This window comes from Nymphaea colorata, chromosome 5 (assembly GCF_008831285.2).
Source record: "Nymphaea colorata isolate Beijing-Zhang1983 chromosome 5, ASM883128v2, whole genome shotgun sequence".
Classification (NCBI taxonomy): Eukaryota; Viridiplantae; Streptophyta; class Magnoliopsida; order Nymphaeales; family Nymphaeaceae; genus Nymphaea; species Nymphaea colorata.
The window spans coordinates 15,120,263-15,136,750 of NC_045142.1; the positions used below are offsets into that span (position 1 = coordinate 15,120,263).

Consider the following 16,488-nt stretch of genomic DNA (forward strand, 5'->3'; position numbering starts at 1 on the left):
ATCTAAACACATTTTTTTACTCTTTCCTTTCCCTCCTTTAAGATTATCTATTCAAACACAGCATTGGTTGTCCTTGCCTTTCCATCTCTTTAGCTGCGTCGAAACAGGGTATAAAACTGATACACAAAGTTAGGGAACTTCCTAGCTGATACGTTCTTAGACTATCCCTAGAAAATCTTCCTAATTCCTACTATGCCCCCACCATCCAGGTCTCCCAGAACCATGGGTGCACCTATTCATGCCAGAATTTATGGTGAATGGCTAGATTTCAGCATCACTATGAAATGCATGCTTAAAAAAATTACTTCCTAATTATGATGCCTAAGATAATATGATGGATGACGATATGCATGTTATGTGCATGAATGATGCAAAACGAGAATATGCATGTTGTAACAATGCAAAGATCATGTATACGAATGGGCATAAGTATAAAAACAATGATACAAAACTAAAACCAGCCGACCAGCAATTGAACAGAAATTACAACGAAAATATAAACAAAACCAAGTGGCGGATTCATCCTAAGCCTACAAAAATGGATCACAGAAACAAAATCTATGTCAGAGGTGAATAAAAATTAGATTTTAAACGTTAGGGACATGAGAGAGGAGAGAAGATGTTGGCAGCCACTTGGATGCTGCCGGTGAATTGTATCAAATTGCTGGATGCCTTGCGCCATCATTCACAAAATTCATGGTAAGGATCCTTTATTGGAACGAATATATGCCCAACGAATATATGCCCTTCAGACCTTGAAATGTAGGGATCAAAGTTAAAAACACTAGCATAAGCAAAAGGTCGTTCTCTGTCCATAGAGAGAATTCTTAGAACGCCAGGCTTGCCTTTCAGATGAGGAAAGATGCAACCAAGGGTTTGAACCTAAAGCTCCCATTCAAAGACAGTACATATGAGTATGACAATACAAGCACGATAGATCTAATACTTGATTCTCTCAAACAAGAATGAAGAACGCTTCAGCTTGTGCTTTGGCAAAAGATGTTCTCATTAATTGCATGTGCAGGTTAAAAATGGTAACTGACTAGCTTAAAATCAGGTCAAGACGCAATTTGATTTCGTAACATACAAAAATCTGAAAGAATTCCAATACATGGATGTAGTTTCAAACTAAACGTAAATGGCCATATCAAATAAAACTCGTGAAGAATGTTGCATAAATAACAAGGAGAAAAAGTATATAGAGTAGGGCAAAAAGCACATATTTGATCTCCAACTAAGAACTAAATCTGGCAAAAAAAATCAAAGCTCGTTTGAGGTTCAGAATAGTTAGTAGAGAGGATTTTCGAAGCGATTATCGCATTTGACGCTTCTGTGTAATGAATTCCATCCCAACTCACATAGCTCAAAGCTTCCTTGCATGCTTCACCTCTTACAACACTTCCATTTATGATGCCGGTCTGTCCACACCTTACCTTGTCATTGAAGTTGTAGGGGGGGCCACCATATCCACAGCATGCCATTAACGGATCCTGAAAGCCTGTTTCATACATGCACCAAACAAAGATTGGACGACAAGCAAAAAGTACTTGAATGAACTTCTCACAATTCTCTGAAAGCACCACGTGTTTTGACATGCCATAATTAGTTTCTCATAAACCACTTCAATTTGAATAATTGCAATATCATGCTTTATTATCCTTTCATTAATTGAGTTTACATCTTCTTCCATTCATGTTTGATATTCCATGTAGAAAATCTGACATTGAGTAGGGAATGCTTGCAAATGTTAACATATCTAATAGAACAAAGAATAAGCAATAACACAAGATATATTGACAACTAAATTAACGACAACTTGGCTTCCTTCATGTTACAGGATAATGATAATGATGTCACTCTAGTAGTTTGTAAGCAATATAACCTACGAAACCAACAAATAAGTCTAGCTTGAAAAGAAAACCATGACTTCATAAAAAGGTGAAAATGATACCCAACTCTGGTTTTTTGGTGGTCACTGAAAACAATATAACTGACAATAATTACTGAAAGGAGTTCTCCAATTTAAAAAATTCAATGACATAAAATTTATTAAAGTAGAAGAAAAATAGTACTAACCATATTTGGCATGGTTTGCTATAAGGTCATATTTTATACTGTAGATATCCACGTGAACAATTGTTGAGTTTTTAAGGTTTGTCCTTAGCTCAGCACAAAGTTTCTTCAAGCCTGTATTATAAACCTTGGCTGCATCATTGAAGACATTGAGGCAGCCATTCTCGTCATGTGCAGTATAATATTCACCAAACATTGAAACTTTCTGAGGCAAACATCCCAAGGGCCCAGTGTTATGTAACTGAAAATTCCTAGCCCCATTCGCATATAAGCTCTGCAAAGAAAATTATCCAATCACCAAAGTAATACTTTGGAGAGCTAGTAGAATATTTCAGCAAAAGCAGTAGCCTTGGTCTCATATATAACCCAAAATAAGGGATTATGCTAAGATGCACATCAATGGATAAATATATCTATTCAAATGTGCACTTCTCAAACTGTGAAGATGATAAGGAGCTTCATGATTTACTAATCCCAATGAAAACCCAAAGACCTGATCTGATCCTCTACGAGGAACATCACTTCCATATAGTTCATATGCATGAAGAAAACACAGCTGCAACAAAGACAACTCATTCTCATGGCAAGCCGTATGCATTCTCCAATGATAGATAAGTAACAGGGCTCATAGAATCTTTTATCCCCTAAACTTGGTCAGCTTTATACATCAATTTGCATTCACTACTTTCTAGAAGATGTGATAGTGTCTGGAGATAATCATCACACAGAGATGAGCAAGTAAGTACAAATTTGTTAATAATATTTAGCAGCATCTTTTATAATTATAGTTGATGGTTCCCTACCATTCTGAATACAAGTTGGACCTACAGACAATCCATGCTGATTCTAAAGCAATTGGTGTATGCGGCCATGGCAGTACTCTTACAAACCAACAGGAGATTAAAGTGAAATATTTCCTTATAGCATATGAGCATGCAATAATTACTGAAACTGTTTAAGGTTCTTGTAGTACATCCTCAACATCAACTGCTGTAACATAAACATCAAACCATCATAGAGTTTCCAACAAGCTGGTGCACTCCAATGTCAGCCATAGAGAATGTGAAGAGAAAGAAGAGAGAACGGGGGAAAGTAGATTATAGACCCCCAATACCTAACTGAACTTGCATGTGGATGTCATTACATATGGGCTCACTTTAACCTATGATGCAAAAGAAAAGTGCCCAATAATAAATGTCATTACAACAAATATAAAATTGCGACTTTGCACTATAAAATTCTACCAAACTACAACGAGCATAAAATGCCAATATCCAATGGTTCCATGAAAAGTTAGAGAAGCCAAGCCGAGATAATGAGGCTTTAATATTTTAATCTCGTATAATTCATGACAGGTTTATAGAATTCACTTTGTAGCCAAAACACCCAAGAGCTAGTACTAGAAGGTTGTGAATACAATAATCTCAAGCATAAGACAAGATAATATACCAACCTGACTGGATAAGATGGAATACAGTGCAGCAGTATGACTTTCAGAATATGGAAAGAGTATCAAAATTAAACTGAAGAAAGGGAGCTTTGGTTAAGGATGTTCACAGCAAAATTCACCTTTCAACATGACATGGAACAAAAGGCAAGGTATAAGGCATAAGTTCGTTTCAATAACCAATTATTTGCAACATCTACGTATCGTGTAGTGCTTCACCTATGATGGGACCCCTGTTTCCCCATTTTCACCAGAATATTTTACCTCAAAAATAGGTTCCAGCTTTCCATGTTAGCCAGTAGAACCAGAAACACAGCTCACCTCAACAGCTGATTTTATTTGCTCCAATATGGTTGGTATCTTTTCAATAACCTGTGAATAAGTTAAGTTTGCAGAGAATGCATGAGAGAGATCATTTTGCCCAATGTCCAGCATATAAAGAGCATGCTGAAACTCATCCTCACTAAACGGAAATTTTGGATGTTCTCCATCTGCAATAAACCAGTTGTCGATGAGTAGTACAAGTTGCATGAGGGTATAAAAACATGAAACAAGAAGAAAGTTGCCATTTTATCTCTCTTACGTTCTTTCTTAATTTCAAGAATACGAGATTTGAACCGAAGGAACTGCAATACTTGTATGTTCAAGGAAAAAGCAACAAAGGGAGGCAAAGTCCCTGATCCAGCAATAGCAAAATTCGCTCCAGAGAAAAAATTTGGCACCAACGCATCCAAGTAAGGGCTGAGGTATGCTGCATTCAGATGCTCACCTGCAAGTAATGGAAAACAGGGATATGTAAAAAAGTTGCGCCGAAATTATTTAACAATTTGTTTTCCTATGTTTGATTAGAGCACATGTACAAGCAAGAAAAAGGCCATAAAGAGCATGCAGAGGATCAATACAACTGAAAACATGAAAAAAACCCAATTCAGAAAAATAAAGAAACATGGTTTCCCTCCTTTAACTTTTGTTTACAGTTGCGAAGCATTCCTGGGGAAGGGTTGTCCTCACCTTCTAACAGCTGTTGTTAAATGCTTACAAATATCACCTCTCCGAGAGACCTCTTGTGTAGTATTTCAGTGCATTCAATGGGCATACGATGGCAATTCAAAAAACATCTCTCCATAACTCAAGAACCGAGCAATTTGTGGAAGCCTAAAAAGAAATTATGTTTTTAAAGAATTATGACCTTAAAACTCACAACAAAATTATTAAATTGACAAATGTCAAACATTCACCCTGGGTCTCATTCATTTAACTATGAGCGTTTCACAACGCATAAGGTTTTGGGTGAGCAATTTTAATTTGTCTTTATGTTTGGGAAAGTTGGTTGATAATATTGCCTTATGAAGCACACAACATGTCATGATTTAGCATACATACCAACCAAATGAAACTTTTGCGGCCATAACAATTACTAAGGAGAAGAATGTACACAAGCTCAAGCTTGGGCTGCACGTTCTTCAAAGACGCTGAAGGATTGCGCTACGAATTCGTTATCCTAGTTTCCAGTGGTAAAAAGTAGATTTCCTGGCACTAGAAGTTGTCTGCAAGTAAGCATTCAGCGTATTTGGCTGTTCAAAAAACAATGGACATAGAAATTCACATGAGCTGATTGGACCTTCTTAAAATCTTTTTATTTTTTCCACAAAATCCAAAAAGTCGTGCTGTAATACATATGTCCATCACTCTGATAACATTTCGCTTGGGAATGGTTTTGCAGTCAAATGAAAGAAGTCCATATGGATTAGAAACATAGCCAACTAGATTTCCCTTTCTTATTTTGAGTTTACTTCTTTTATATATATATATATATCTATATATATATATATATATATATACACACACACCACCAGCACTGCTACTACTAACCCCAACAAGACAGAAAAATGCAGCTGTTCTCTATAAAATCGGAGTGGTCGTCCCACAATGTATAGAAAAACCAATGGTTTATAATTGGTTTGTGTCAGGAATTAGTTTAATTTGGGTCAGCTTAGAGAAGATGCAGATTCAACAGTGGGCCTCACACTAGTCTGACTGCGCAAGGCAAGGATAAGGCACCTGAGTACGAATCTCTGTCCTTCAACAAGAACACATCCATCCAAAGATTTTGGTTTTTCCTTTTTATAAATCGCCATGCATATACATGGGAAAGGGTCGAGAGCTCGATCCTTTCTGATGATTCTCGAAGGGTCGGGAAAGCAAAGCCTCTGGCAAAAAACCCTTTTGACTCCATTTTTCTCCGACATTTAACAACGAAACTTCGATGATTTTCTCAACTATCTGTATATCTGGCAACAGACAACATGACTGTCAAGGCACTTGTGCCTTTGTGCTGCTTTTGCTTTAATTCTCTCGGGAAAAGTAAAAAGTCTCTTCAACCTCCCACTTTTCCTTCGGTTCTTCCTCTCTCTTCAGCATATCAATTAAGTTTCCAGAATAGAAAGTAATTACAAACCTATAAAGGCTGGACTTCCATTTAAAAAAGTATGTATTTAGAAAAGTAATTAATAAGATGACTTGAAAACTCATGTAGGTCATTCTCCTCCGAAATAGGGTGTCTTAAATGCATCTCTAGTTCCCAACGAACCACCAAGACACTGTTAATTAAAACAGAATATATATTATAAAACAAGAAATAGCCAAATATGCCAAAAAAAAGACGGTAGAGTCTTGCCATGTCTAAGCAGTGTCCCGTACCTGCATCTATGTCCGTGTCGACACCGAGGGTGCGGCGACTTTCCAGATGTGACATGGAATCGTATAGTTGGATTTGTGAAAATTAATAGAAAAGGCAAAGTTGTCTCTTAGATGTCCAAACATTGGATGGCCAAATCTGAAAGGGCATCTTTTGATTGCTCGCTTCGGGCTCCTAGGTGCAGGTTCTATTTTCACCTCAAGCTCAAGTGAAGAAAGCCTCTTATCCTCCAACTTTCTTCTCGTATTTTTAGAGCTAAAACACTAGATGGCAGCGATGGAAGTCCAGAACTTTTTCACCATGTAGCGAGTCGTCATCTATACAAGCTGCCTTTCATACGGTGTGAATAACTTTCAGATGTACGCGAATGTGATCCAGGCAATCGATTTACAGACTATCATTTACAAAGTTGTGCATTCCATTGTTCTTTATCTATTGTGCCTACTTCTCTTAGCGTACAAGCTTGTCGCCCTTAAATTAAGGGTTAAATAAGACATATATGCACGCGTGTTAACGTACATAGAACCAGAAGATCTCCAACAAGTATAGGTTTATCAATAAGAACCACCGAGGTGGAGCATTGGCGTCGGACGCACTGATTCGATAAGCGAAGGCGAGAATCTTACAGAGGAAGTCAATGGCGAGGCGTCCATCGCAGAACCGTCCAGTAGAACGGCGGAAGAAAACTCGCCCGTTTGGTGGCCCGACAGCTAATCCTAAGCCAGCGAGAAGACCGCCAGTGTCGGAGTTAGAGTCGCCGAAGTTGAAGATAATAGGGTTCCTTCTGCAACTGACGGCGCCCAACGCCACGCCGCAGGAGAAGAGAAGAAGGATCGACAGGAACAGGTGGGAAACCCGCTCAAGGAGAGCCATGTCCTCCTCTTACTCCCGCTCGAGATAAAGAACAAGGAATCTCCTCCTCTTACTCCCCCTCGAGATAAAGAACAAGGAAATAAGAGAACCGAAGTAGAGTTAGAGGAGCATTTTTCATTACAGTAACAATGGCGGTGGCTCTGGGATCAGATGAGGAGGACAGAGAGTTAAAAAACCCCAAAGCTCGGCTATCTCCACGCTGAGGTCGAATCACACGTGCCGCGGGGGACATGGGGCCTGGGGGGGAGCTTTTAGGGAGCTCAAAGTTAACACTCTCTTTGGCTGGTCACTGGACAGAAGCGAAACGGGGAAAGCGGGAAACGAAAGGGGAGGAAAGGGTAAAAGAGTTGTATCTGAACAGGACCGAAAAAAGATCAAGGGAAATAAAAGGAGAAAGTAGTTTATTTTCAGTTGGGGGAAATAAAAAGAAAAAATAGTTTATTTTCAATTCTCTACGGACAATGGGGAAAGAGTTTTCTACCATAACAAAATTTTACCTTCAATATTGTTCCTAATGAGAGATGTTTGAGTTTTTCATGAGCAATGTTTACAATGTAGTTTGGTGCTTTCATGAGAAGATGGCAGGTGCAATTTTTTGTTTCTCTTTCTCCGTCTCCCCCACAATAGCCAATTGCTGGTGTGTAATTGGTTAGACTTGGATTTGGAGTAAGTGCAGGGCCTAAGCTGGAAATTTTTTATGAGGGGGTCAAATTAAAGTTTTTAAAATTTTGACATAGTCGAAATATCATTTTTCAAAATTTTTATACAGGACAAATGAAATTTTCTAAAATTTACATGTAATTTTTTTAAAAAAAAATTTTTGAGGTGGGGCTAGGGTCCATGCGACCCTTCCTTTGGCTTAGTCACTAAGTAAGTGCATAATATAATGGGTGTTGTTATTCAATCAATGAGTGTAAGGATTGTGGGTAAAGTCAATAGTACCATGTATGTTGCAGTCGGTGAGTGTAAAGGTTGTGGTTGCTTTTAGAATAGTTGAAAACAAAACGACATTAAACTCTAACTTAAAGTACTTCAACAAAGTACCCACTATTTCTATACTAAGCAAATTCAACATGACCTGTAGCTAATAAAAACCTAGTTAAGATCCTCTAAAATAGAATGAAAACATAAAGGAGTAAACCACACTATCAAATTCAAGGAAACCAAAAGTGTACCTTAACTATACAAAATACAACTCAACATTATGACCAGATACTCCCAAACTATAAAAAAAAAAACCTAAAATGTGATTAATGACACAATAAGACACTTAGAAGGCGTTTAGCTAAAGTAACACACTGTTCCAAAGTGACACCCTAGGTTTTCAAATAAAATTGTAGATTGAGAAACACAAATTCAAACAGTAACAAAGTCGCCAATTACTTGTTGTGCTATATTAGTTCATTTTTATTGAAAGATTCTAAATATTTCCTTTTCATTTATTCTTTCAAAAAGTTGTTTTCAAGCCTTCTCTGGTTTCTTCTTGATTATGTTCATCGTTTGGCATGTCCTAACTGGAAATTGGTAAGGTAAAAGAACCCATGTCATATTTGTTTTGAAGAAAAATGGAAATTGTGTTTTCATTTTGGTGAAACAACTAGTTTGATATGTAGATGCCATAGGAAAAGTAGGTCAAGTTGTATAAAAAAATATGTTATTCGCTTGAATAAAGTGAGACCACCTTTTGTAGACATAGGGTTGGACATTTTTTTAGTTTGTCAACACTAATTTTAAATGTATTTTAGCATGTCATGAGTATAAATTCCACATATTATGTTATTATAACATTTTTTCATTTGATATAATGCTGGTCATTGAAATTATTTTTTGCTTCACATTTAAGGAAAGGAATACAAAACAGGTGGGCTATAAATTTCTTTTATTCCTTAAATGAGTTTGAATCTCATTTATTTCTCTCTTACTTCTTTTCTTTTTTTTTTTTGCTATTGAAGAGAAGTATAATCATTATAAACTAACTGCGATTTAAGACAATTTATTAACTTGAAAATATGTTCATTTCAAGATTTCCAATGCTAGTGCATGTTGGAAAGGGCAATTTATTAACTTAAAAAACATCTTCCTTTCAAGTTTACCAATGCTAATGTAAGTTGGAAGTCTTTATTTGCTTGCAACTTTTTCTTCTTTTGGTGTTGAGCACGTCCAAGTCCAACTTATGTCACTTTTTTTTCTCATATTTTTCTTTCTTTTGTTTATACTTAATTTGCATTATTGCAATTGACTGTGCATAAAAGATGTTCAAGGTATCTATGTCACATGCATGTTCTATGGTAGAATAATCCACTATATTTTGTTCTATGTTTATTTCGTTGATGATTTATCTAATGCATGCATCATTAAATTTATATAGTGATGGGAGATAGTGGAAGTGCAATTGAAAAATAGAAACATAGACTAGTGTGAGATGATGAGCAAGAACAATTTTTATTTGATTCCTTATTAAAACAATCTCGTATTCCGAGTATGAAAATTAATGGAAGTTTAAGGGATGCAGCCATGAAAAATGATGAAAGATCACTGATGGAAATATGGTGACAAATATATGCCAGAGAAAATAAAAAAACAACTCAAATCATGTCAGACCAAATATTAACCGTTATGGGTGAAATTCGAAAAGCTAGTGGATTTGGATGAGATGCAGATAAATGGTCTTGACTCACAAGAATGTGTGGGATGAGTATGTGTAGTGATATCTAAATAAAAAAGGTATAAAAAGCCACTTACATGAAAATTTTATAAGCATGTAGTAGAAACATGAAGTAAATCTATTGTTATGGGTGATCAAAGAAATGCATATTCAAATATACCAACACCATCAAAAGTTCCACTTATTACTTTGTTAGATTAGGAAGTATCTCAAACGAATAATTTTGATGATCCCACAAAGAATTCATTAGGCGACCAACCTTCATTATCAAAAGGAACATGCAATAAGAGAAAGTCATCACAAGTGCTTCTATCTATGATGTGATAAGTAGTCTAACTCAATAAGTACAATTTTTTTTATGATGGTATCCATATCATGTAACAAAACAAGTTAGTGACATTGTATTCAAAGTTATTCAGAAATGGTCAAATTGATTCATTTACTTATTTGAAAGCCATTGAATTTATGTCATAGTCACAACATGTGAACATATTTTTTTGTGTTTCACTAGAATTGAGGATTACTAAGTACTAAGTGATCGAGTAGCAAAATTAGAGGATATTAGGTATGTTTATTTATTTTTATTGCACATGCTGAATGGTAGTTCATTTTTTTTCTATATTACTAGTTTAATACATGTTTAGGTATAATTTCTATTAAGAATATATAGTGATTAATTGAGTTGATATGTTTATGTTAGTTCATTTTATAGTATACTTGTTTATTTTAGATGAGTTAATATGTTTCATTTTTATCTTATGTGTGCTAATTCATATTATCATTAATATGTTTTATGTAAGTTGAGTATAGAGAGATTTTTTGTCTAGTCATTAAATCTATGGATGAGTTAATTATTGATTTCTTATATGTAAGACCAAAAATAAGAACTTGTGTGCAAAAAATGATTATTGTTTAATTGCCAATGATTATCATAATTATTTGCATGAGGCAACAATAGGGTGACAATTATAAGATAAATGTTGGTTAACGATATCTTTATAATTATATTTATGATCACCCATGAAACTCTTATGACCTTTTGTGAATGGAACATGAATCCTAGGTAGATTGTATAAAATATTTTGAGTTGAATGATTATTAAATGATCTAAGTCATATATTAATTGGAAAACAAGTTGTTATGTTTTTGCTAAATATGGGGCATGATTCATGAAATCAAAGAATTATTATGATTTTCAACATTCAAGAAAAACAGTTCACATATACTTTAATTTGGTTTTAACTTACTTTGATTAGCCATGAACATATGTATTAACATGGTGAAAAGACGCCTCCAAAGGCTAAAGGAGCACCACACTTTTGCACATATCATAAGGTACTTAAACCTAAAAAGTTAATTTTTTTAAATAATATCTTTTTATGCAATTCATGTTTTTTTATGATATGATTATTATGGAGCGTAGATGAGACCCACATTCTTACATATGTTAGAAAAGAGAATCAATATTGTTGGAAAAACAAAAAACGTTTTCTATCTCAAAATGTCCTTGCTGTTGTGGACTTCAATATACACTTTTATTTTGTTGTTGTTGATTGGAAATAAAGCATAATAGATGCAAAAGTGTTATCTAGTGCATTTGGATGATGAACATGATCCTTTACAAGTACCTTGTGGTGAGGTTTGAATCTTAAATAACTTAGTCATTTATAACAACTAAAGATATTTTTTATTTTTGTCGAAAAATATTATTTTACTAATGCTGAATATACTAATATTGTGGGTTTTTTTGACTTCTTATTGTCTATATTGTATGATTTGTATGAATACAATGCCTTTAGTGTGCAACCAATGCAAAACAAATATGAGTTATTCAACTATAGACATTCACCATTTTGTACTAGAATAGAACAAGTGTTTGTTTTGTTGAAGGGAAGATTTTCAAGTCTTAAAAACCAAGTGCAATATCCAATTGACACACAAGTCAAAATTGTACTTGTTGAATCTATGTCTTCGTAACATTAGAATATAAAACAATTCAATGCACTACAGTTTGAAGAACTTATTGACAATCGATTCACACAATTTGATAATGACAATAAAAGCCCACTAGAATTACTAATGTGCTTAAAGATGCAATAACAAATGATATGTAGATCGATTGGTGCAATAGTAAGTAATTTTGATGTTTTTAGATTATTTTTTCAGGTTGATGATAATGCATATATAGTCCATGCACCATTTGTGTGGTTTTGTTTATAAATTGTTAACGACATTTTCTTTAATATATTATAGTGAAAAAAAAGTTTTTTTCTATGTTTTTTATTGTCAATGTCAAGTCTATTGTTATATGTTTTTTCATTATTAGTGCATATTGTATTATCACTCATATTCACATAAATTGTTGTTTGAATGCAAGGACCAATATGAAAATGCAATGGACGAGCATTATTTTATGGTTGATGGTAGTTGTTTGACTACATGAGATAGTTATCATTTTCAAGTCATAAACTTCAATGAGATTAAAGAATATGAAAGTCTTCTTTTTGTCACATAACTATTATAATATATATTTAGCTATTTTTAGAAACTTGCATCTAAATATTTTCATATAGTTTATATGTAACAAATTGAAAACTTACTTTTCAGTTATGTTTTATGTTGTTTGTAATTGGATGATGTTTTTTTTTATGATATATGGATTTTAGGTCATCTATATTTGTAAAGAGGGAGAAAACAAAAGAGAGAAAAGACAAAGAGTATTTTGTTGACTAGGTATACTTTAGGTTGCTTGTATTTGTAGAGATAGAAATAGCAGGAGAAAGAGTAGTTTTGTTGGGTTAGATATTTTTTTACATATTTTGTTGGCTTAGATATTGATTTTAAGTCTCATTTGAACATTCTGTCATATATGAATTTTGTGTTGAGAGAAGAAAGAGTATTTTTATTAGTTCATACGTTTGACATTTGTTTTATCATGTATTTCAAAAAAAAGAAAAGGAGAGATAGAGAAGACAATGCAAAACATGAGTTAAACTTGTCCGTTTAGCTATTTAAACAAAAAACTATACAATTTGAAAATTTTTGTCTCTATAAAAGAACACTTGACAAAATTACAACTTGTGCATATAGACAAAAAGTTTTGTTCTTATGACACTTGTTCTAAGGACAAGTATACTAGGAATAGTTGTTCCTACAACCAAACAATATCTAAGTATTATTTGGCTGCAGAGACACTTTGTGAGTATCCTATGAATCTGCTTTAAAAATTGCAAACATATTTATAGAATAATAGTTCTAGTGTTCCATGAATTTTCTCAAATATTTAGGGTAGATTCAGACACTCACCAAGTATCAATGCCACCAAATAACCCTTTAAACAACCACTCTAACCTAGGACACATGTGGTAGATGATCTAGACAAGTCTAGATTTGGCAAAATGGGTAAATTTGACCTAAAATTTGAAATATATGGAAACAAAAATACACGAAAAAGTGCACCTTCAATACAAGACAAAAATCTAAATTACAAAGAGAATATAAAACAAACGATAAATTTCAAAGGATTTAACAAAATACGTGAAATTGTTGCTTAAGAGAGCAAAAAACCCCAAGGATGTTCCATGGAGAGCAACTATCAAAGGGGACTGTTCTTGTTTGGATTATGGTGATCTTTGTTGACTGTAAACCTATGGACCAGAGATTGAACATGTAGGAAAATGACTAGGCAAAATAAAAGTAAAAATAAAAATGTTAATATATTCTATTTGAATCAAATATTCGACCAAACTATTATAAAAAAATCAGATATGAGAAAAATATCAGTATCCAATTAAGAAATCTGATCAGATTTGGATTTAGGGAATGACATCCTATCAGATTCACAATCAGCTCAGATTTGCATATATTCAATCCTTTTACATTTGAAATCGGCCAAATTAGGTAAAAATTTCGTATTGAAATTCAGGTACAAATGTAAAAATTGGATTCTTATTGTGAAATCGAATTTCAGATGCAAATTTAGATGCAACTTTTCTTTGTTTTGTATTCAAATCTAAATATGTAAATTTCTGAAAAAACAGAGACTGTTAAAGGCATATCCAATTGGAATCCAAACCATTGACATTCCTAACAAAATTAATGCAATTAAATGCAAGATTATGCCAATAAAATCAAAACTATGTCAAACAGCAAAGACAAATGTGCGAAACCCTACAACCAAACCAAATCTACGCCTCCAAAAAAGCATTTAAAGGGTGAATCTTAACTCTAAACATAATGAAATATTAAAACAGCATAAGCTTTGCAGAAACAGATTTGATTTTGCCTTTTGAAGACTAGGCGTTTTTGGCAAAATCACGCTTCAAAACCTAGATACTTACATATATTGAGAAAACTAGTTTAAAGGCTTAACTTTTTGTTGCGAAAAATCCAAATGACTCAGAGAAACCTTGAACCGAACAACTTTCATAAACTCCTACATAAAAATCTAATTTAGAACAGGTCGACGCTCCACAAATATTGAAATGACCAATTAAGAAAAAGGTAACATTTTGCCTCCTTGGCCGACAGGACCTATGAAGAACTCTCATGAAGGTTAGCAAAATGTAGCTACGTTTTCTGAGCCACAACACAACTCCAAAAGCAAATTCTGGACCTACTATTGATGAGCCCAACCACAGCAACCTCAAGATGAGACAACACCTAAACAAAAACACAAAGGCAACGTGGGTTATATTAATCGAATAGGATTCAAGACGTAGGGGCCCAACTATAGTTTTAAAATTGTAGTAGGGGTTGAATATAAATTTTCAAAACTTTTATATATAGCTAAATAATTTTTCTTAAATTTACATGTTCTCTTTTTAAGTTTGAGAGAAAAGGGGGGTGCTGCTGCCCCCCTGACTCCGCCTCGTATAGAGGATGGATGGGGACTCCCCTCAACATCGGAGCAACATAAAGCAACGCGAAAATAAATCAATGCATGCAATACCAAATTGGAAAACCAAAAAGAAAAAAAAGGAAATTATGTCTATACCGGTGAAGCGCTATACCGTAGCGCTTTAGGCGGGAAATCCTATCTCGGCGAAAGAAAGCGCGGGTATCAACACTCCCTACCGGTGTACAGTTCACCGTTACGATTTGTTGCGGAGATTTTTCACCGGTATAGGGTTCGTTTAATATAAAATCTGCCCCGCGTTTTTCTTTCTCTTCCCTCTTTGGTTCCATCCCCGGAAGGTTCGTGCGTTCTCTCTCGAGTTTTGATGGCGCATTGTGTTCTTCGCCTACTGAAAGGGTGTTTCCGGCATTCGTCTCAAGCGATTCTGGGGACGATTCTGGCGTGTTGCACCGTTGCCCTTCCCCCGTTTTTTCAGCAATCGTCCAGGTAAACTGATCTAGTCAAATCTTTTTTATTTTCTCATTTGATGGCTTTTGGAGTGCCGAAAATTGGGTGCGGCGATTTTGCAGTGAGAGGCCATCCTGCATTTCCGATTTTGTGCTTTTTCTTCTTGGGCATTCGTGTTCTTAGCATCCTCTTCCCGTTTTGTGATTTTGAGAGTCTGGGCGAAGGTTGTCTCAAATGGTTTTTTGTGCTTTCCATTTGGGATCAAGTGGAGCAGGACGTCCTCTTGTTTTCGCTCACAAAAGGAGGAAAACACATAGAGGTAGAAACCACTCGAATGGGCCTCAATGTGGAGGCATCTCTGCTCTAATAAGGCACTGGTGCAGCACATGTTGATCCAAGAAAAGGGAGACTGCTGAACAGTCATTCATTTGTTAAGATGGGAACCGACACCACCATACATGCGCTGCAGACTCCAATACCATCCTTACACCCATTTTTCTGCTTAACTTAATTTGCTCCCTCTCTCTCTATCTCTTTATCTTGAAGTTGGAGATGGCAGTCGCCCTCTCCATTGCCCTGAAAGCCAATTCGACCCGAGCTCGAACTTGGCTCGAGCTCAGACTTGCTTGAGTTCTTAAAACTCAAACTCGATGGCATATAGGTTTGAATATGGAACCTCCCGTTTACCAATCATGTGTTTACCCATTTGATCAATCTATTTTTTTTTTATAATTTTGTGAAACTTATTTTATATGTTTTCTTTTTGGAGCTTAACCGAGATTAATTGAGCCGAGCCCACTTAGGTTGTTGAGTTCACTTCTTAACTCGAACTCGACTCGTTTAATAAACAAATCGAGTTTGAGCAAAGTTTACTGAGCGAATTCAAGTCAAGCTCGAGTTAGCTCGACTTGTTGAACATCCCCACCAAATTGAGGTACAATACGATGCATTTGGGCTCCCTTACTTAAACCCAAGAAACAGGCACTTCCATTAAGGTCCGTGGGGGTGGTGGCGTTGGGCTTAAACTGGTGATTCTGACTATCGAAGACTTTAACGTTGGAAATAAAAGAAGGTGGATATTAAATTACAAATGTGGAAGACACAATTGTTTTTTTAAGAGTCTAAAATACCCTTTAAAAAAAGAATTTTATTTAAGGAAACTCATCTTTACTTCTTTCCTCTCTAGTCTTTTTCATCATTTGAGTGGTACTTTGGATTCTTAAAAGACAACCTTGAAATCAGTCGACTCTCAAATGTTACTAGATGATTAAATATTTAAATGTCATCGCCAAAAATATTATGCAACGAAAGCACTAGCAATAGGTTATTGTATACCAACGGCTTATAATTTTTTTAACAATTAACTGTATGCATTGAGCTGCATGTATGAGACATTGAGATGGATGGATGGCTAGAGGAATCTAATA

At 35.0% G+C, this 16,488-nt stretch overlaps 1 protein-coding gene across 1 annotated transcript; it reads right to left on the minus strand.

The window, feature by feature from the left end:
* Window positions 1-1,118: 1,118 nt before the first annotated feature.
* Window positions 1,119-7,350, minus strand: LOC116255086 (GDSL esterase/lipase At1g09390). Its single transcript, XM_031630835.2, has 5 exons — window positions 6,845-7,350; window positions 4,104-4,289; window positions 3,842-4,011; window positions 2,077-2,347; window positions 1,119-1,498 (listed from the first exon to the last, which is right to left on the minus strand). The coding sequence occupies exons 1-5, from the start codon at window positions 7,089-7,091 to the stop codon at window positions 1,242-1,244; spliced, it is 1,131 nt and encodes a 376-aa protein (XP_031486695.1). The 5' UTR covers window positions 7,092-7,350; the 3' UTR covers window positions 1,119-1,241.
* Window positions 7,351-16,488: the final 9,138 nt, after the last annotated feature.